The 23822-nt window shown below is 38.2% G+C and overlaps 1 protein-coding gene across 1 annotated transcript in view; it reads right to left on the reverse strand.

Annotated features, from left to right (window-relative positions):
* IGSF11 (immunoglobulin superfamily, member 11) overlaps positions 1 to 23822 on the reverse strand; it is a 225510-nt gene that overhangs the window by 160802 nt on the left and 40886 nt on the right. The window contains exon 2 of the mRNA XM_011940616.1: positions 18768 to 18829. Within this exon, the coding sequence (XP_011796006.1) occupies positions 18768 to 18816 (49 nt within the window). The 5' untranslated portion in view covers positions 18817 to 18829. The remainder of the gene's footprint in view (positions 1 to 18767; positions 18830 to 23822) is intronic.

Here is a 23822-nt window from a genome sequence, read left to right on the forward strand (position 1 = left end):
AAATCTCTGAGAAACAAGGGATTATGTAAAGAGACCAAATCTATGACTCGCTGACATTCCTAAGAGAGAAGAAGAGAGAATAAGTAACTTGGAAAACATATTTGACGATTCAATCCACGGAAATTTCTCTAATCTTGCTAGACAGGTTGACATGCAAATACATGAAATACAGAAAACCCTGGCCAGACACTATACAAGTCACCATCCCCAAGGAACAGTGTCATCAGATTCAGCAAGGTCAACACAAAAGCAAAAGTCCAAGTTGGAGGGGGAGGAAGAAAAAGAAAAAGTCTTAAAGGTAGCTAAAGAGAAAGGTCAGGACACCTACAAGTGGAACCCCATCAGACTAGCAGCAGACCTCTCAGCAGGAACTTACAAGCCAGAAGAGATGGGGGCCTATTTTCAGCACTCTTAAAGAAAACAAATTCCAGCCAAGAATTTCATATCCCACCAAACTAAGCTTCATAAGTGAAGGAGAAATAAAATTCTGCCAGGACAAGCAAATGTTGAGGGAACATGTTTCAACAAGATAAGCCTTACAAGAAGTCCTTAAGGGAGTGCTAAACATGGAATCCAACACCTGCTACCACAAAAGCACACTTAAGCACATAGCCCACAGGTACTATAAAGCAACTACTTAATCAAGTCTACATAACAACCAGCTAACAATATGATGACAGGATCAAAACCACACATATCAATACTAACCTTGAACGTAAATGGGCCAGAAGCCCCACTTAAAGGACAAAAGTGGCAAACTGAATAAAAAGACAACACTCAACTATCTGTTGTTTTCAAGAGACCTATCTCACATGTAATGACACCCACAGGCTCAAAGTAAAAGGGTAGAGTAAGATCTAACATGCAAATGGAAAGTAAAAAAGAGCAGGAATTGCTATTCTTATATCATATAAAACAGACTTTAAAGCAGTAAAAATTAAGAATGACAATATGGAAAATAGTGTGGAGATTCCTTACAGAACTAAAGTAGATCTACCATTTGATCCAGCAATCCCACTACTAGGTATCTACCCAGAAGAAAAGAAGTCATATGAAAAAGGTACTTGCACATGCATGTTTAGAGCAGCACAATCTGCAATTGCAAAAATATAGAACTAGCCCAAATGCCCATCAATCAATCAATGAGTGGATAAAGAAAATGTTATGCACGCACACACACACACACACACACACACACACACACCATGGAGTACTACTAGCCCATAAAAAGGAATGAAATAATGACATACACAGCGACCTGGATGGAATTGGAGACGATTATTTTAAGTGAAGTAACTCAGGAATGGAAAACCAAACATCATATGTTCTTACTCATCTGTAGGAGCTAAGCAATGAGGACGCAAATGTGTAAGAATGATACCCTGGACTTTGGGGACTTGGGGGAAAGGGTGGGGGATGGCAAGGGATAAAATACTACACATTGGGTACGATGTACACTGCTCGGGTGACGGGTGTACCACAATCTCAGAAATCACCACTAAACAACATATTTATGTAATCAAATGCCACCTGTTCCCCCAAAACCCTACTGAAATAAAGTAAATTTTTAAAAATTTTAATAATAAATACGGAAAAAAGTTAAGAAGGACAATGAAGGGCATTACATAATGATAGAGGGTACAATCTAACAAGATGACTTAACTCTCCTAAATATATACCCACTCAACATTGGAACACCAAGATTTGTAAAACAAGTTCTTCTTGGCATACAGAAGACTTAGACAACTATACAATAATCATGGGAAACTACCACACCCCACTGACAATGTTAGATGAATCACTGAGACAGTGACTTAAACTTGACACTTGATCAATTGGACCTAGTAGACATCTACAGAATCCTCCACCCAACAACCACAGAATATACATTTTTCTCATCTGCACATGGAACATATTCTAAGATTGACACATGCTCAGTCATAAAGAAAATCTCAATAAACTCAAAAAAAATAAAATCATACCAGGAACACTCTGTGGACCATGGTGGGAAAAAAAAAAAAACGGAAATCAATATGAAGAAGATCTCTCAAAACTATACAAAAACACGGAAATTAAACACAACTTACTTCTAAATAACTCCTGAGTGAACACTGAAATTAAGACAGACATTTTTAAATTCCTTGAAATTAATGATAATAGACACACAACTTCCCAAAATCTCTGGGATGCAGCTAAAACAATGTTAAGAGGAAAGTTTTATAGCCCTAAACACCTTCATCAAGAAGTTAGAAAGATCTCATATTAACAATCTAACTTTGTGCCTAAGGCACTACAGAAAAAAAAAAAAGAAAGAAAAGTAAAACAGGACAAACCAACCCCAAAGCTAGCAGAAGAAAAGAAGAAACAATTAAATTTGAGAAGAACTTAATGAAACTGACATGCAAAAATCCATACAGAAAATCAATGGAAAAGTTGGTTCTTCAAAAAATAAATATGATTGATAGACTGCTAGCTAGATTAACAAAAAAAAAAAAAAAGAGAAGATCCAAATAAACAGAATCAGAAATGGCAAAGACAGTATTACAACTGATCCCACAGAAATACAAAAGATTCTCAGAGACTCCTATGAACAACTCTATGTACACAAATTAGAAAATTTAGAGGAAATGGATAAATTCCTGGAAGCACATAAACTCCTAAGATTGAATAAGAAGAGACTGAAACCATGAATAGAGCAATAACAACTTCTGAAATTGCATCAATAATAAGGAACCTACCAACCATAAAAAGCCCTAGACCAGATGCATTCTACTGACATACAAAGAATAACTGATACTAATTCTGCTGAAACTATTCAAAAAAAAATCAAGGAGTAGGAGCTCCTCCCTGACTAATTCTATGAAGGCAGCATCAGCTTAATAGAAAAATCTGGCAGAGACACAATGAAAAGAGAAAACTTCATACCAATATCCCTCATTGACATAGATGCAAAAATCCTCAGCAAAATGTTAGCAGACCAAATCCTATAGCACATCAAAAAGTTAATACACTACAATCAAGTAGGCTTTATTCCTGAGACAGAAGGCTGGTTCAACATATACAAACCAATAAATGTTTTACCACATAAACAGGATCAAAAACAAAAATAATATGATTATCACAATAGACACAGAAAAGCTTTTCAATAAAATATAATATTCTTTCATGATTAAAAAAAAACCCTCAACAGATGAGGCATCAAAGAAACATACCTCGAAAAAGTAAGACCTATGACAAACCCACAGCCAACATCATACTGAATGGGCAAAAACTAGAAGCATTCTCCTTTAGAGCTGGAACAAGATGATGATGCCCACTCTCACCACTCCTATACAACATACTACTGGAAGTCCTAGCCAGAACAATCAGACAGGAGAAAGAAATAAAAGGCATCAAAATAGGAGACAAAGTCAAACTATCTCTCTTTGCTAATGATATGATTCCATACCTGGAAAACACTGAAGACTACCAAAAGGCTTCTAGGCTGATGAGATACAAAATCTTATCTTATATCTTATCAGCTTCAAGATACAAAATCAGGCTGGGCGCAATGGTTCACACCTGTAATCTCAGAACTTTGAGAGGCCAAGGCAGGTGGATCATCTGAGCTCGGGAGTTTGAGACCAGCCCAGTCAACATGGCAAAACCCCATCTCTACTAAAAATACAAAAATTAGCCAGGCCCGGTGGCGCTTGCCTGTAGTCCCAGCTACTCAGAAGGCTGAGGCAGGAGAATCACTTGAACCTGGGAGGCAGAGGTTACAGTGAGCTGGTATCACGCCACTGCACTCCAGCCTGGGCAACAGAGCCAGACTTGGTCTTAAAAACAAACAAACCAAAAAAAAAAAAAAAGATACAAAATCAATATACAAAAATCAGTAGTATTTCTATATACCAACAATCTCCAGGGTGAAAGTAAAATAAAAAACACGATCCCATTTACAATAGCCACACAGAAAATGAAATACCTAGGAATACAGCTAACCAAGGAGGTGAAAGGAAAACTACAAATCACTGCTGAGAGAAATCAGAGATGACACAAATAAATGGAAAAACATCCCATGCTCATGGATTGGAAAAATCAACATTGTAAACATGGCCATACTGCCAAAGCAATTTACAGATTCCAAGGTATTCCTATCAAACTACTAACATCACCCTTCACAGAATTAGAAAAACTATTCTAAAATTCATATGAAACAACAACAAAAAGCCCATATAGCCAAAGCAGTCCTAAGCAAAAATAACAAAGCTAAGTCATCACACTACCTAATTTCAAACTACACTATAAAGCCACAGTAACCAAAACGACTTGGTAGTGGTACCAAAACAGACACATATACTAATGGAACAGAATAAAAAACTCAGAAATAAAGCCCCACACCTTTGACGATGTCGACCAAAACAATCAATGGGGAAAAGGATTCTCTATTTAATAAATTATGATAGAATAACTACTGGCCATATGCAGAAGATTAAAGTTTGATGGCTACCTTTCACCATATACAAAAATTAATTCAAAATGGATCACAGATTTAATAAGTCCTCAAACTATAGAAATCGTGGAAGACAACCTAGAAAGTAGATTCTTGACATCGGCCTTGGCAAGGCACTTTTGGCTAAGTTCCCAAAAGCAACTATAAAAACAAAAACAAAAATTGACAAGTGGGACCTAATTAATGAGTTTCTGCACTAACAAAGTTAACAGATGGCCTACAGAATGGGAGAAAATATTTGCAAACTCTGCATTTGACAAAGGTGTAATATCTAGCATCTACAAGGAACTTAAGGAAAAAATAAGTAACCCTATTTAAAAATGGGCAAAGGACATGAATAGACACTTCTCAAAAGAAGACAAACAAGTGGCCAATAAACATGAAAAAATGCTCAGCATCACTAGTCATCAGAGAAATGACAATCAAAACCACAATGAGAGGCCATCTCACACCAGTCGGAATGACTATTATTAAAAAGTCAAATAAACACCAGATTCTGGCAAGGCTGAAGAGAGAAGGGAACGCTTCTACCCTGTTGATGGGAATGTAAATTAGTTCAGCTACTGTGGAAAGCATTCCAGAGACTTCTCAAAGAACTTAAAAGAGGACTACCATTCAACCCAGCAATCCTACTACTGTGTATATACCCAAAAGAAAACAATTCCTTCTGCCAAAAAGACATATTCACTTGTATTGTTTATTGCTGTGCTATTCAAAATTGCAAAGACATGGAATCCACCCAGGTACCCATCTATGGTAGATTGGATTAAACAAATGTGGTACATATACACTATGAAATACTGTGCAGTCATAAAAAAGAATGAATCATATCCTTTGCAGCAGCATAGATGGAGCTGGAGTCCATAATCCTAAGCAAATTAATGGAGGAACAGAAAAGCCAAATACTGCATGTTCTCACTTAGAACTGGGAGCTAAACACAGAGCACACATGGACATAAATATGGGAACAGACACTGAAGACTACTAAAGGAAGAAGTGAGTGGGAGCGTGGGTTGCAAAACCTCCTATCAGATACTGTGCTCATTACCTGGGTGATGGGATCCATATTCCAAACCTCAGTATCACACAACATTCTCATGTAACAAAGCTGCAAATGTGACCTGTGTATGTCATAAATATTGAATGTTTTTTTAAAAAAATAGGAAAATAAAAATAAAAATTTTTACAAACTTACAGAGTAATAATATAAACAAAGAAAATGTTTTTGTATAACTGTACAGTGTGTTTTTTTCTTTTTTTATTTTTTATTTTTGTTAGGTTTTTGGTGTTTTTTTCTTTTGCTTTTGAGACACAATCTCACCCTGTCACCCAGACTGCAGTGCAGTGGTGTAATCTCGGCTCACTACAACCTCCACCTCTTGGGTTCAAGCAATTTTCGTGCCTCAGACTCCTGAGTATGTGGGATTACAGGTCTGTGCCACGATGCCCTGAAGCAAAGTGCACTTGAAGCAAAGTGATATAAAGGAGTAAAAAAGTTAAAATTAAAAAGTTTCTGAAGTAAAAATATTATAACAAAGTTAAAATAAGAAAAAAATAATAAATTTAGTGTAGCCTAAGTGGTATACAGTGTTTCTTTCTTTCTTTTTTTTTTTTTTGTTTTTTGTTTTTTAGATGGAGTCTCACTCTGTTGCCAGGCTGAGTGCAGTGGCACAATTTTGGCTCACTGCAACCTCAGCCGTCCAGGTTCAAGAGATTCTCCCGTCTCCCAAGTAGCTGGGATTCCAGGCGTGTGGCAGCACGTCTGGTTAATTTTTGTATTTTTAGTAGAGACAGAGTTTCGCCATGTTGGTCATGCTGGTCTTGAACTCCTGACCTCAGGTGATCCACTCGTCTCAGCCTCCAAAAATGCTGGGATTACAGGCGTGAGCTACTGTGCCCAGCCGTGTCCAGTGTTTCTAAAGTCTACAGTAGTGTATAGCAATGTCCTAGGCCTTCACTTTTGCTCACTACTGATTCACTAACTTACCCAGAAAAACTTCTAGTCCTGCAAGCTCCATTCATGGTAAGTGCCCTATACAGGTATACCATTTTTTTAATCTTTATACCATATTTTTGTTGTCCTTTTTCTATGTTTAGATACACTAATACTTACCATTTTGATACAATTGCCTACAGTACTCAGTACAGTAACATGCTATACAAGTTTGTAGCATAGGAGCAATAGGCTAAGTATTTAGTAGGGCTATACCATCCAGGTTTGTGTGAGCATATGGCCTAGGTGTGTGGTAGACTATCCCATCTAGGTTTGTGTGAGTACACTCTATGATGTTTGCACAATGACAAAATTGTCTACAGGGAGTACCCCGCCATTAAGTAACACATGATTGTATATTAAAATATCAACACACAAAAAAAATCAACACAAAGGTATATTTAGAGTGTGAATAACACAAAATTCCCTATTGAACAATGCACACACTGTGTTATCATCACAGAAGACATTAAAGATTGTTGAGCTACGTCTGCCTGCAATGCTTGTGTATTTCACCTTCAGTCATTAGCACTGTACTTTTTTGGACACTTTCCAGGGATTACACCGCATCAGCTCCATGTCGGTGGAATGAGCTGTGACCCAAACACACTACCATGGAGAACTCCCTGAAGAAGCTACTGGTCATTTACACGTGTGGGCTCCTGAGACCCTTAAACCAGACCATTAAACTTACTCTGGTTGAAAACACTTCTTAGGAAAAATTTATGTCAGTAAATGCCCGTACCCAACCACATTTTAGGATGACAAATCTTTAGTAACCACCAGGTATCTTCAATATCAGTACCAAAAGCAAAGTATTGTCCTCCACATTAATTTGGGGCTCAGCAGCAGTTTACTTCCCTCTACCTTCCAGAAACTTCACTAGATATTTTTGTAAAGCTTTGACAGTCAAAAAGCCCAGGTTCTTTTTCTTCATGAGAGGTTGTTTCAGGGGTCTGACATCATCAGAGATAAAGACAGGACCCTAATGCCAGCAAACCACTTGCCTTTGAGCTTTCTCAGTGTAGGGACTATGGTTTATTCAACTCTCTGATTCTCGTACCCAACTCATACTGTGTGGCACAAATAGTAGGCCCAAAAGAAGGCTTAACCTGAATTGAATATATGAATAATTTATCATGAGAAATAGAATATCCAAGAGTATTTATACATCTCAGCTAATCAACATGAGCACTTCTAAGGGAGAAATCCAATTAAGATCAGAAGATTGCCTAGATTCAATTAGAAAATATGATCTTAAGAGATTTTAAGAGACATTTTCATAAAGGTGCAGTATCTTGGTAAGTCACCTCATGAGGTATAACATGTAGCAGGAATATACTGGCCGAGCTAATGATATTAATAGTTATAGTTGATAAAAATTTTAATATGTGAAGGAGTGGAAATACAGCTTCTCCATTTTTTCAAGTCCCCACACAAAATGGAAAGAAGAACTACATAGCGAAGTAAAAAAACGACAACCAAAAAATGAGTAATATTTATTTACTAATTGAACAACAAGGTACTCCTATAAACCACAACATACAAATGGGTAGTGGTGAACCACTGACAGCCCGAAAATCTGTATGGTATTAGCATTTGTTTGGTAGGAAAGATGAAGAAGCAATAAGGCACCGTCTGACAGATGTAACAACAGAATCCTTTTATCAGTTCATGTCTTCCAGGAAGGAGGTGCTGAAAAAGAACTAGGAGTGCTAGAGAAGGGTGGAACAAAGAGAGAATCTGCTGTGAGTGCAATCAAAATTGAACAGAATAGGAAAATAGGAATGAGAATATCCACACCAAAGTAGGGTAGGTGAACAAAGCCAGAAAATCCCAGAGAGCAACTCTATTTTTATTTTTATTTTTTTTTTAGATGGAGTTTCACTCTTGTCACCCAGGCTGGAGTATAATAGCGCAATCTTGGTTCACTGCAACCTCCACCTCCCAGGTTCAAGCAATTCTCCTGCCTCAGCCTGCTGAGTAGCTGGGATTACAGGCTCCTGCCATCACACCCAGCTAATTTTTGTATTTTTAGTAGAGATGGGGTTTCACCATGTTGGCCAGGCTGGTCTCAAACACCTGACCTCAGATGATCCAGCCGCCTCGGCCTCCCAAAGTGCTGGGATTACAGGCGTGAGCCACTGAGCCTGGACAAGTCTCTATATTTTTAACACCAGATAAAGGAAGGAGTTCTGTAATATGAAAAAGCTTCCTAAAATGCACCCTATTCCAAAAGTTCAGGAAAACTAATTTCACACTGAAAAATGAGCTAAAGAAAAGTATCAAAGTAAAAACTCAAACAAATTTGGTATTTGAAAAATGACAATAAGAAGCTGAATCTGATACATACACACTTTGGATGGTTCATGCTCATATCTGAGAACGTATAATCTTTGTTAATACCCTCTCCTTCACACTAATAACTATGGACCATAAAAAATCTGGCACAAAGAATATACACAATATTTCCAAGAACTGAACAATGAACCAAGTAGACATACAAGGGTCAGAAATAACAAGAGAGCTAAAATATTCACACAGTGGCCTTGCCTGACTCTGTTATCTGACATGGTAGAGGTGACCTTATCGTCAGCCTAAAAATTCACATTCATTCTTCAAGTCTCAGCTAAAATATCAGTTTACTTTCCCAAGGTAGAGCATAGTCAGGGATTGTGAAGGGTCTAGGATTTTACCCTACTTACAAGCTAACAAATTAACCTATTACTGTTCATGGATCTTGGCAGAAGAAGACATGAGATTCCTAGATAGGGACAAAGGACTTCATTACTTATAGCAAAAGAAGTAGCCAAAGCTTCATGTTCATGCCAGTTCCTCACATCCTCCAAGCCTCACAGAAGACAACAACATTAAGTTAGGGACTGTGGCCTACACATGCAGTAGGTTGCCTTACAGGAATAGAAACACTAAACTTGGAGATTCAGCACTTTTACAGTAAGCAAGCCTATTCTTTGGGGGAAGAAATTACCTTAACCCTCAAGGTCGCATGCTGCAAACCCAACCCTGTGAATGGCTCAGGTAGAGATAAATCAGAAGCTTTCATTCTTGGTATACCCAGAATGAGTATACAGGTACACTCAGGGACCATGGAAGATTGCGTCTTATAAACTTTATTTTTTACTTATCTTATATCATGTTCTAACTATCCACTTGCATGTCTTTCTTTTCAAGTACACTTAAAACTCTTTAAGGATGAAAACTGTTTTTTTAATTTATTTATTTATATTTAACTCCAGCAACTACCTAGCACAGTGTTGAGTACTTAGTAGAAACTCTACGAAAACAATGGATGTATTGAATAAACTCTATTATGGTTACAGTGACTTGGCTTTCAAGCACTCTTCTTGATGGGAGAGTACCTACTGGTGGGAATACTCAACCTCAAGGCTTTATTAACTGGTCTACCCCTTATGGCCCAGGGTTTTGGACATACACATGGAAGTGGGAAACATGGCTCTGACTTCAACTAGAATATATATGTACATACACACACACACATATATACACACACGTATATACCTACATATATATACATGCACACACATATATACATATATACATGTGCATACATACACACATATCCAGTCATATACCATATATATGGCTGTAAATTCTTGAAATGCAAGCTATATTAATGATAATACAGTCCAGAAATGCCAAGGAATCTTCAAATGGAGAAAAGCAACTGAACTACACTACTTCATCCTGTCTGAGGCTCTTTCAATTCCTTTGAGTCTTCTTGCAGATTACTAATGCCATCATCACACGTGCCTCTGCGTTGTGAAGTTGTGCTACTTTGTGCTTCCATCTCTATTATTCTTCAACATTTCTCTTCTACTTTTTTTTTTTTTTGAGACGGAGTCTCACTCTGTCACCCAGGCTGGAGTGCAGTGGCCGGATCTCAGCTCACTGCAAGCTCCACCTCCCGGGTTCACGCCATTCTCCTGCCTCAGCCTCCCGAATAGCTGGGACTACAGGCGCCTGCCACCTCACCAGGCTAGTTTTTTGTATTTTTTAGTAGAGGCGGGGTTTCACCATGTTAGCCAGGATGGTCTCAATCTCCTGACCTCGTGATCCACCCGTCTCGGCCTCCCAAAGTGCTGGGATTACAGGCGTGAGCCACCACACCCGGCCTCTCTTCTACTTTTAAGATTTATTACACTGGATCCACATAGATAATCCAGGATAATCTCCTATCTTAAAGTCAGATGGTTAGTGAACTTAATTTCATCTACAAACTTAATTTCCTTTTGCCGTGTAACAGGACATTTACAAGCTCCAGGACCAGAATGCAGACATCTCTGGGAGCCCCTATTTTGTCTACCATAATACCGTTCTCAAAAAAAGAAAATCGCTGTCAGAAGTTGGGAAATATTAGGGAGGAATGAATGCATCATCTCCACTACTTCGGAAGTTTCCTTCCCTGGAGGAGCTCGGTAACTGTAATTATGGCGTCTCTGCCCACAGGAGATGAAGTGGTTTATCTTATCAGTAAATTGGGCATGCTTGGCTCAGAACCTCCCATTTTCCCTCTGGGGAGCAAACTGCCTATGGAGAGCACACACGTCACTACTTCTCCAGGGAATCTACCCCAGCAAGCACAGGTCGGGGGTGAGGCTCACCCCAAACCCAGCCTTCCTGGGGTGGAGAAGTAGAGAGACAGCCTGCTAACTTGGGGACTTGATATCATTTGGCTAACAAATCCTCCAGTTTGGTCTCTATCAGAGTGTGATATTTTGCCCCCATCACCCAAATCTTTTGTTTTATTCCTCAAACTGTTCAATAATCCAGGTGGAAAAGGAGAGTACCTGTATTGAGACTCCATTACAAACCTCAAGAGAAAGCACTTACTTCATATGATGCTGTTTATTTTTCCAAGATGTCTCATTTCTCCATATGTGATTGGTTTTTTTGAGAAAAGGTCTTGCTCTGTCACCCAGGCTGGAGTGCAGTGGTGCAAACACAGCTTACTGCAGCCTCAATCTCCCAGGTTCAAGCAATCCTCCCACCTCAGCCTCCCAAGCAGCTAGGACCACAGGAACCTGCCACCACACTCACCTAATTTTTTTTTTTTTTTTTTTTCAGAGAGACAGGGTCTCACCATGTTGCTCAGGCTGGCCTCCAAGTCCAGGGCTCAGGCAATCCTCACACCTCAGCCTCCCAAAGTGCCGGAATTAAAGGTGTGAGCCACCATACCCAGCCAATTTGGTTTTCTTTTGGAGAACAAAGCTTATGTGGGAAACAGTACAGTACAGTTATGAAGTAGGCAGGTGTATTAAAACTGCCTTAGTTCAAATGCTGACTCCATCATTTATATGTCATGTGATGTGTGGCAGATTACTTAACCTTTTTTGTGCTTCTGTTTCCCACCTATAAAATGGGAATACTAATTCTTCTTAGAATGTGAATAGTAAGTGATATAGTGGAAGCAAAACACTTAGAACAGTGCCTAACATATTGTAAGCATTCAACACATGCTATGTATTACTATGTCTTATAACATATTTGCATACTCCATTTTATTTAGTATAGAAATACTGAAACAATTTTTTTTTTCATGAAACAGTGTTCTCTGAAGCAGGGACTATGTCTTACTCAGTTTTGTACCCTCAAGAACAGCACAGTGCCTAGCACAATAGAGATTAACACGTGTTTGCTGCATGAATAAATGAAATAAGAAATGAAGACAAAAACTAAGTTAAGAAAATTGTTCTGCCATATAGCACAATTTGCTTTACTAAACTTAAAAACCTTTACTAGAGATTAGTTTCCACTTGGCCAGAAAGTCAATAAAACATGTTTTTTAAATTAATGGAAAAGGCATTTTGTGCAATTTAGCATTGGAAACTGTATATCAAAAGTAATCCCAAAGCATTTTTAGCTATTGCCTGATTCAATTATGAATCTTTGCTGCCCTCTAGTGGGAGAAAATGTAAAGCGCACAAAGGTGATGTCCTCAATTGGCTGGCATATATTTTTTAAAAATCAAAACAACTTTTCTACTCTATCTTCTATGTTTTCAAAAAAAAAAATTTCAAAACTTGCATTATTATCTCAGGCAACAAATTCTTTGCATTCATAATCTAGTCCCTTTGAGAAATCAGTCATATGAAGTATAATGTTTCCCTTTTTAAAATATGCCCCAATTGTAACAAATTGCAAAATAAATAGGATATTTATTGGGGAAAAATAAATAGGATAAAATTGGGGAAAAAAGGGTCACAGGTTCAGAATGACATTTAGAAGTATAACACATTTCAAGGGTACTTTTGTTCCACTATTACTTAAATGTTTGTGGATAATCCCTCTGGTGTCTAACCTCAGATTTTACCTCGGATTTTAATCCAATTTCAGATTAACCTCAGATTTTAATCCAATTTCAGATTACTGAAGTTCTGCAGAGGAGTCACAAAGAGTTCTCAATTCAATCCAGAAAATTTTCTGAGCACCGAGAATGTGCAAAAACTGGGAAAGGGAAGGTTAGTGTAGTATACCAAAACGAAAAATACATTATCTCTTCCTGAAGGAAGGTACGTGGACACAATACCACTAAGTAGAATGGAAAGCAAACTGAGAGAACGTAATTCCATTGGTGGTACAAATTCAGAGCCACGGGAGTACAGGGAAAGAAAGTTTGCTCTAGAAATGCTTCCCAAAATAGATGGCAGATGAACGAGCTCTTTAAGGATACTTAAATCATCAACAAAAAAATAAAAGAAAAGTTACTTCACATAGATGGAAAAAGGTAAACTACTGCACATTAGTAGAAAAGCACAGCTTGAATTTTGGAAAATATAACGAGTCAGGTATGGCCGCAGTGGCGACTGCATTCAGAAATCAAATCAGAAACAAGGGCTAGTTAGAAATCATGGAGGGCCTTGAATGCCATCAAGAAATCTGGACTTTGATCTATCTGCTTTGAAAAGTTATTGGACATTTTACAAGAGGTCGCAGTAAAATCCATGGTTTTACAAAGAAACATTTTGCTGTGTATTAGTCCCTTCTTATCCACCAGGGATACATTCCAAGACCGGCAGTAGATGCCTGAAACTCTGGGTAGTATTGAACCCAATGTACACTGTATTTTCTCAATCTGATAACTGAGACAACTACTAAGAAACTAATGGGCAGGCAGAGTGTACAGTGAGGATACGCTGGACAAAGGAATGATTCACATCCTGGGTAAGACACAGCGGGATGACATGACATTTCATTCTGCTACTCAGAGCTTCATGCAACTTAAAATATAAATTGTTTATTTCTGGAATTTTCCATTTGATATTTTTAGACTGCAATTGTGGGTAACTGAAACTTCAGAAAGCAAAAGTATGGATAAGGAAAAACTACTGTAGTTTCAAAGACAAACTGAAAAAGAGAAAGCCTAAAATCAAGATCAGTTTAAAGGCCACTGATATCCAGAGATGAAAATGTAAACCACAGCTGTAATAATGGTGATAGAGAAAAAGACACGGATATAAGATGTTTCGGAAAAAGAACCAAAGTCACTCAACAGTGGGTTGATGTGGAGTGTTGGATAAGAGAAGATCCTTAGAATAAGAGAATAAAGAAGTCTCTGAGGCTTTGAGTCTCCGAGATTTTGAAGCCAGTGTGGCAGAGATCACAGAGATGATGACAATTTGTCATTAATTCCCATATGTTGCCTACTTGTCACATGTGGTTAAAGGACAAAATTGTTCTAGTATTCACTGCTTAGAAATGCTTTAGTTTATTATTTAAATAAGGAGTAGGGAGATCAAAAATATGTAACTTCATAATCCAATTTATTTAAATTTATAAGAAAAATCCAAAAGTCACATAATGCCTCTGTGTCTTAGGCTTTTCATTGGTAAAATAAAAGGGCTGTACCATGAGGCATTTCTAAGGTTCATTTTAGATCTAAAGTTTATGACGTTGGGTCTTGTGATTAGTTAAGGGTAAGTGCTATAAGTTACATCCAGGGGGCATTTGACAACCAGGTAGTATAGAGTTTATGAAAGATACGGAAACTGTTCACAAGTATGTAAAATCAGAAGTCATTGAATGGGATGAGATAACAGAACTCAATAGAGGGAGATGAGGAATGAATCCTGAGGACAGATCCATGGGGAATCAGTAAAGCCCATCTTGTGGAATGCCACCTCCATCTATCTACCCAAACCAGAAGAAACATAGATGTTGTCTTTGACTCATTTCTCTTCCTCACTACTCATCATTCCAACACCAAATCTGACTGATAATACTTCCAATCCATGCCACTGCCATTTGTCTAACACGAGCTATCATCATTTCTAACACAAATGATTTAAATAGCCTCTTTTTACAAATTTACTTTTAAAACTAAAAAAAGTTATATTTAACAGTAAAACAGGCTGGGTGCGGTGGCTCAGACCTGTAATCCCAGCACTTTGGGAGGCCAAGGCAGGCAGATCACCTGAGGTCGGGAGTTCAAGACCAGCCTCACCAACATAGAGAAACCCTGTGTCTACTAAAAATACAAAATTAGTGAAGACTGGTGGCACATGCCTGTAGTCCCAGCTACTAAGGAGGCTGAGGCAGGAGAATCACTTGAACCTGGGAGGCAGAGGTTGCAGTGAGCCAAGATCACGCCACTGCACTCCAGCCTGGGCAACAGGAGCAAAACTCCATCTCAAAAAAAAAAAAAAAAGTAAAGCATATACATACATGTCACAACAAATTGTTAAATTACCAAAAGGTATACAATAAAATGTATCCCTCCCTCCCCTGAGCATTACTGAATGGATATACCATCATTTATTTCACTGGTTCCAATTAATGGGCATTTCCCTGATTCACAGCCCTTGGCTTCTACAAATGATGTTGCCATAAACATTTTTTCATATACCTTATTTTTCACATTTGCAAATATATCTGTGGGCTAATTCTAAGTGTATAACATATTTAATTCTGTATTTCATTGGATTGTATCTATTGACTCCACAGTATCAACAATGATTAAATAAATTAGTCTATTTCCATTTCATTTTCACTTTCTTCTTACTCCAGTACCTAATGTTAGTGAATTATAAGATTTACCTTAGTACTTTTCTTTAAAGTTTTAAATATATTTACTTTCAATTACTTCATCTATATTTTAAATAATTTTAGCTTCTAATTATAAAAAGTGCTTACACTACCTCCTACTTTTTCTTCCCCTTTCCATCTTTTGTTTGTTCTATTATTTCCACTTTCTCAGAGTTTATAAAACAGATTCCTTTCTAACTGTAACCTTCATGTTTATTTTCACCTTAATTCCACCTTTAATCATACTGGTACATCACTGCCACTCTTTTTGCCATAATTTCTTCATTTATCTGTGGTTGTTGAGGTTTTCCATCTGCTATAAAAATTCATGGAATTATATTTTCTGGGTTTTTGCATATTCAAAGATGTCTGCTATCTTTTCACTAAAAAGATAACTTATCTGGAAATGCATTTCTGGAGTCCACACTTTCTCTCCTTAAGGAATTTTAAGCATTATTCCATTGTTTCCTGGCATTGATTACTGCTGTGGAGAGGTCTGAGCCAGTCTGAACTACTTTCTTACATGAAATTAGGCTGTTTTGCCTAGTTGCAAAAAAGAGTCTCAATCTTTGAAAAACAGTAATTTTGTTTGAACATAACATAATGTTAACAATTCCATGTCAAGTTTTCCTGGGCTACAGAATACCATTTTCATACATATATCCAAGACATTCTTTGTTTCTAGAAAATATTTTTTAATTATATATCTAAATATTGCATCTAGTCCTTTGAATCTATGCTCATTGTTATATATTGGACCTCCTTATCTTTCCTATCAATTATTTTTGTCCCTAATACTTCTAAATATTTTGTGGATTCTGCTTCATTTTTCTTGCTTTTCTTCATTCCATCTTCTGCATCTCCAAAGTGTTTTAAGTTATATCTAGTTTTCTTCGGGCTTCTTCCAATAAGACCTTTATTTCTAAAATAGTTTTTTAATTCTCTATTTCTTCCCTGAGCTCATTTGTCAAGTCCCTCTGTGGTCTTAGTATGTCTTCTGTGAGCCCTTGGAGTTCTTCGTTCTGAGTTCATATTTACAGAAGGAGTGTGTAATTAAGGTTTGTTGTTTTGTTTTATATTTTAATTCATACTTGGCCAATTTTTTTTTTTTTTTTTTGAGACGGAGTCTTGCTCTGTCGCCCAGGCTGGAGTGCAGTGGCGTAATCTCAGCTCACTGTAAGCTCTGCCTCCTGGGTTCACGCCATTCTCCTACCTCAGCCTCCTGAGTAGCTAGGTCTACAGGCGACCACCACCACGCCCGGCTAATTTTTTGTATTTTTAGTAGAGATGAGTTTTCATCGTGTTATCCAGGATGGTCTCTATCTCCTTGTGATCTGCCCACCTTGGTCTCCCAAAGCACTGGGATTACAGGCGTGAGCCACCACGCCTGGCCCAAAATTTTTATGTGATCTATGACAACTTTTATTCTGATGAGAGTTTTTCCTTCTCTGCTTCTTTTGGTGTCTACTGTTCCTTTCCTTCTTTTTTTTTTTAATACTTATATAAATCCTGTGTTAATTCCTCTATGATTACTACTCATGTTTGAATGTGATGAGTTTTTCTTATTTTCTTATGATCACTATTGGCAGGAGGTTTATAAGAGGAAGGAGTTAAGACCCTCCTTTCTGCTAAGCCAAGAATTTCTGGATTAGCAGAAATTCTTCCCAGTTGACAGTGATGTTTCTTATGACACAAAGTTACGCATAAAAGTTTCTTTTTTCTTTTTACTTCTCCAAAGTCATCAAAGTTCAGTTGCCATAGGGTTGTAACCAATGCAGAGTCTCTTTCCTGCACCCTGTACTGCTAATAAAATAAAATGTAAAACTCAGATATGGCCTATTAGTGTGATTTTTCCCTCATTCCTACCAATCCTGCTTCTTACTAGTATTGACTTGAGTGGGTTAGGGAGGCTTCCACTACCATCTTCCCATAATTCCACATAAGAAATTGTTGGGTATTTCCCCAGTTTTGCTTAAGGTATACAGATGCGAGCAGCACCTAACTGCTCTTGGTAATGCCCCTTCATATATTGTGGCTAAGGTTTATAGGTTTCATCTAGTTTTTCTAAAAAGATGAAGTTGACATTTCTGTTTTTTGTTCTTCTTACCTTGGGTTGATTTCTGAGAGAACAGGAGGACAGTACCGTCTTTAGCCATTTTTTAAAAAGAAATTTCTATAATAAGGTCATCTTAGTCACCCAATTTCCAATCTCTTCCTCAATCCATTTTTCCCAATTATAACTAACATGATCTAAAGTGCAAATCCAATTGTGTCAATACCCTGCAAGAAACCATTTGATGACTCTGCATATTCTTGGAATAAAAGCTAAACATCTCTATATGTTCCCTGTCTACCTCTCCTTTCTCGTCTATTATTACCCAGTCCCTTCACACTCAATATTACAGCATATTGAATTTCTTTTCGTTATTCAAACTCCCTGTAATCTATTCTGCCTCCGAGCATGTAATATGCTCTTCTCTTTGCCTGGAATATGCTTCTCCTGACACTGATCACTCCCATTCACTTCTTAAATCTTAATAACCCTTCAGCTCTCAGCATAGTAATAATGAGCTTCCATTTTTTATTATTTACAAAAGCACTGTGCTAAGCAATTTCTGTGTATTAACTCATTTATTTTCACAGCTAGCCAATGAGGTGAGTGCTATTATTGCCCCTATTTTAAATATAAGAAAACTGAACCTTTAAAAGATTATGAAACTTGTATAAGGAAACAGAATTAGTAAATGTTGTAGCTGCAACTGAACTCCAATACTCCAAAGGCCTTATAACAACAAATTGACTATACATTTTACTATATTTATGTCACTTCTCCTTACCCTTCAGCTTTGGGTTATGTGCTTCCTCTACAGGCACGAATAGCTGTTTATACTTTTCCCATCAAAGCTCTTAACACAGTGTGTTATAATTGCATTGCTTATTTTCTTATCAGAGTCACCCTCCAGCATATAGATCTCAAGGTTAAGAATTCTGTCTTATTTCCTATTGAATCCACAGTGCCTGACACATAACAAGGGCTCGATAAATGTTTTTTGAAAGAAAAAATGATTTTTCTCAGGATTTAGAAATGAAAGATTTTTTTAGTAGTAGGAGAATGTAAATAGAGGTCAGTGTCACAAAAAGCCTTTCACTCAACCAGGCCATAAGGGATAATAACTACTAATAGTAATAAAACTTTTCCAATGTCAAGTCACTCACTAGTTTTAGAAAAGCAGTTCCACCAGAGCAAAAGTTTCACCACAGACATTTATTCTTCTTGCCTGAGGAAGGTGAGAACAGGGAAAGAGAGACTTTATGTCATGAAAACATTATATGAATTTCATTTTTTTTAATTTTTAGTTTCTTTGAGGAAAACCTTCTTGGGTACAGGATTTGGAGCCATAGTAAAATATTAGGATGGAAACCATTTCATCAGACCAATTAATCACACGGAAGCTTTAATAGGAGAATGGATTAACTAAAGCTACCCCAAACTAGATCTGTATGGGATTACCCACAGTTGTATCAAGATGGATCAGGGTAATAGAATGGATACTACTTTCCCATCATGGCTGCCACCATCCAGAGACCTTGACCTTTTTTATCTCCTATGTTACTCCTTGTAGTAGGTCACCTGCATCAATTACAACAAGTTTACAGAACAGTAACACACTTATCCAATTTTCTTTAGTAATTTACAAAGCTCCTCTGACATAAATAGTGAGGACTTTAAAAAGTTACAAGCTCTTTCAGATTAGGAAACCACACATACCATACATGAAATCCTTCAGCTTGCAAGATGGCATTTACTGGTTTCTTTCCTCAGTCTGGAGGAGCACTCCCAATACCCATATCCAGGTCTTTCTCCGCCTAGATTCCTGTGGCCTGCCACCACAAAATAGGTCTAAATTATCTCTCACTTTAGTTGAGGTCCCTTTTTGCCCTTTCCTACTCCAAAAATTAAATTATACTTCTTTGCTTATTTATACTTCCCTTGAACCCCAACCAACAAGCTTTCTGGATCTCTTTCTACAGGGAGGCAAAAAGTTGGCTCATATTTATTTGTCATATTACAAACATATTGAATGCAAAACATATATAGAGCAAAGGGATCATACATCGAAGGATCCATGTTAAGAGGTATGTCTGCCACAATTCCCTGTATCCTCTTGATTTATTTACAGGATATATGAGATGTTTTGATACAGGCATACAATGTACAATAATCACATCATAGTAGATGGGATATCCATCACCTCAAGCATTTATCCTTTGTGTTTCAAACAATCCATTTTTATCATTTTAGTTGTTTTTGAGGATACAATTAAATTATTATTGACTATGGTCGCCCAGTTATGCTATCAAATAGTAGGTCTTATTCTTTCTAACTATTTTTTGTACCCATTAACCATCCCCAATTCTCCCGAAACTTCCCACTACCCTTCCCAGTCTCTGGTAACCATTTTTCTACCCTCTATCTCCATGAGTTCAATTGTTTTCATTTCTAGCTCCCACAAATAAGTTGGAAATTTGCTTTTCTGCGCCTGGTTTACTTCACCTGACATAACGACCTACAGTTCCATCCATGTTGTCAAAAATAACAGGATCTCATTCTTTTTTATGGCTGAATAGTACTCCATTGTATATATGTCCCACATTTTCTTTATCCATTCATCTGTTCATGAACACTCAGTGTATTAGTCCATTCTCACATTGCTATAAAGAACTACCTGAGTCTGGGTAATTTATAAAGAAAAGAAGGTCATTTGGCTCACAGTTCTGCAGGATGTAGAGAAAGCATGACTGAGGAGACCTCAGGAAACTTACAATCATGACAGAAAGCAAAGAGGAAGCAGACATGTCCTACGTGGCTAGAGAAGGAGGACGAGAGCAAATGGGGAGGTGCCACACACATTTAAACAACCATATCTCATGAAATCTCTCAGATCTCACTACCATGAGAACAACAAGAGGGAAGTCTGCCTCCATTATCCAATTACATCCCACCAGGCACCTCCTCCAACACTGGGAATTACAATTTGACATGAGGTTTGGGTGGGGACAGAAATACAAACCATATCATTCTACCCCTGGCCCCTCCCAAATCTCATTTTTTTCCCATTTCAAAATATAATTATGCCTTCACAACAGTCCCCCAAAATCTTAACTCATTCCTGCATTAACTCAGAAGCCCACACTCCAAAGTCTCATCTGAGACAAGGCAAATCCCTAACTCAAAACCAGTTAGTTATTTACAAGATATAGTGAGGATATAGGCATTGGAAAAATACTCCTGTTCCAAAAGGAAGAGATTGGCCAAATAAAGGCATACAGGCCCCATGCAAGTCCAAAACCCAGGATGACAGTCATTAAATCTTAAAGCTTCAAAGCTTCAAAATAACCTCTTTTGACTCCATATCTCACATCCAGGCCACAGTGATGCAAGGGGTGGGCTCCCAAGGCCTCGGGCAGCTCTGCCTCTGTGGTTCTGCAAGGTACAGCCCCCATGGCTGCTTTCAGAGGCTGGGGTTGAGTGTCTGCAGCTTTTCCAGGCACATGGTGCAAGCTGTCAATGGATCTATCATTCTGGGGTGTGGAGGATGGTGACCCTCTTCTCACAGCTCCACTGGCAGTGCCCCAGTGGGGACTCTGTGTGGGGTCTCAAACCCCACATTTCCACTCTGCACTGCCCTAGTAGAGGTTCTCCATGAGGGCTCTGCCCCTGCAGCAGACTTCTGCCTGGATATACAGGCATTTCCATACATCCTCTGAAGTCTAAGCAGAGGTTCCCAAGCCTCAACTCCTACCCTCTGCACACCTACAAGGCTTAACACCATGTGGAAACCACCAAGGTTTACAGCTTGCATCCTTTGAAGCAGTGACCTGAGAGATATATCTGGGGCCCTTTTAGCTACAGCTGGAGCTGGAACAGCTAGGATGTAAGGAGCAGCGTCCCAATGTTGTGCAGGGCAGCAGGGCCCTGGGCCCAGCCCATGGCCCATGAAACCTGTGCCTCCAGGCCTGTGATGGGAGGGGCTGCTGCAAAGGTATCTGAAATGCCTTCAAGGCATTTTCCCCATTGTCTTGGCTACTGACATTTGGCTCCTCCTTACTTATGCAAATTTCTGCAGCCAGCTTGAATTGCTCCCCAGAAAATGGGTTTTTCCTTTTTGCCACATGACCAAGCTGCAAATTTTCCAAACTTTTATACTCTGCTTCCCTTTTAAATACAAGTTCCACGTCATTTCTTTGCTCACAAATATAAGCATAGGCTGCTAGAAGTAGTCAGGTTACTCTTGAACATTTTGTCACTTAGAAATTTCTTCTGTCAGAAGCCCTAACTCATCACTCCCAAGTTCAAAGTTCTGCAGATCTCTAGAGCAGGGGCACAATGCCTCCAACCTGTTTGATAACACATAACAAAAGTGATCTTTGCTACAGTTCCCAATAAGTTCCTCATTTCCTTCTGAGACCACCTCAGCCTGGACTTCCTTGTCCTTATCACTATCAGCATTTTGGTTACAATAGTCTACCAAGTCTCTAGGAAGTTCCAAACTTTCCCTCATCTTCCTGTCTTTTTCTGAGCCCTCCCAAATGTTCTAACTTTTGCCTGTTACCCAGTTTCAAAGTTGCTTCCACATTTTCAGATATCTTTATAGCAATGCCCCACTCTTAGGTACCAATTTTCTGTATTAGTTCATTCTTGCATTGCTATCAAGAACTACCTAACACTGGGTAATTTATAAAGAGGTTTAATTGTCTCACAGTTCCATAGGCTGTACAGGAAATATGGTTGGGGAGGCCTCAGGAAACTTACAATCATGATGGAAGGCAAAGGGGGAAGCAGACATGTCCTACATGGCTGGAACAGGAGGAAGAGAGTAAAGGGGGAGATGCTACACACTTTAAAACAACCAGATCTCGCTCACTGTCACAAGAACAGTAAGGGAGACGCCCATCCCCATGATTCAATCATCTCCACCAGGCCCCTCCTTGAACACTGGGGATTACAGTTGGATATGAGATTTGGGTGAGGACAGAAATCCAAACTATATCACTCAGGTTGCTTCCAAATATTGGCTACTGTAAATAGTGCTGCAATAAACTTGAAAGTGCCACTATCTCTTTGATACATTGGATTTCCTTGCTTTGGGGTATATACCTAGCAGTGCAATTACTGGATTATAAGGTAGGTCTATGTTTAGTTTTTTGAAGAACCTCCAAACCTCTCTCCATACTGGTTGTACTAATTTACAGTCCCACCAACAATGTACAAGGGTTCCCTTTTCTTCAAATCCTTGGCAGCATTTGTTAATTGCCTGTCTTTTGGATAAAAGCCATTTTAACTGAGGTGAGATGATATCTCATTGTAGTTTTGATTTGCATTTATCTGCTGATTAATTATGTTGAGCACCTTTTCTTGTACCTGTTTGCCATTTGTATGTCTTCTTTTGAGAAATGTCTATTCAGATCTTTTGCCCATTTTTAACTGCATTATCAGATTTTTTCCTATAGAGTTATTTGGGTCCCTTATATAATCTGGTTACTGATCTCTTGTTAGGTGAATAGTTGCAAATATTTTTTCTCATTCTGTGGGTTGTCTCTTCACTTTGTTGATTGTTTCCTTTTCTGTGAAGCTTTTTAATTTGATATAATCCCATATGTCCAAAAGTAGAGAAATCTTAACTAATAAATGTACAATCTATATAATCTTCTAAAATGAAGTGATAAAAAAATCAGTGGTTTGCCATTTGGTGTCTGCTGATTCCCTCGAAAATTTATAAAAGTGGTGCAAAACTTTATCTGCTATCACAAAAGACTTCAGAAAACATTTTAAGTCTTAAGATTATATAATTAAGGTCCTACTTCTGAAATGGCAAAATGAGGGGCTTGGTGAATTTACTCTACCTCTAAACAATAAAAATATGAGCCAAACAACTGTAAGGATAAATTTTGTGTGTCAACTTAATTGCACAACAGACTGCTTAGATAAAACATTATTTCTGGGTGTGTCTGGAAGGGTGTTTCTAGATGAGATTAGCATTTGAATTGGTGGACTCAGTAATGTAAATTATCCTTCCCAATACAGTTGGGCATCATGCAATCCATTGGGGTCCTGAACAAAACAAAAAAGCAGAAGATGAAGGAATTTGCCCTTTTTTTCCTGCCTGCCTGCTTGAGATGAAATATTGGTCTTTGGCTCTTGGACTGGGATTTATACCACTGGCTCCCCTGGTTCTCAGCCCTTTGAACTCAGACTAGAATTACACCACT

Source organism: Colobus angolensis, unplaced genomic scaffold (assembly GCF_000951035.1).
Source record: "Colobus angolensis palliatus isolate OR3802 unplaced genomic scaffold, Cang.pa_1.0 Scaffold190, whole genome shotgun sequence".
In the NCBI taxonomy this organism is placed as follows: Eukaryota; Metazoa; Chordata; class Mammalia; order Primates; family Cercopithecidae; genus Colobus; species Colobus angolensis.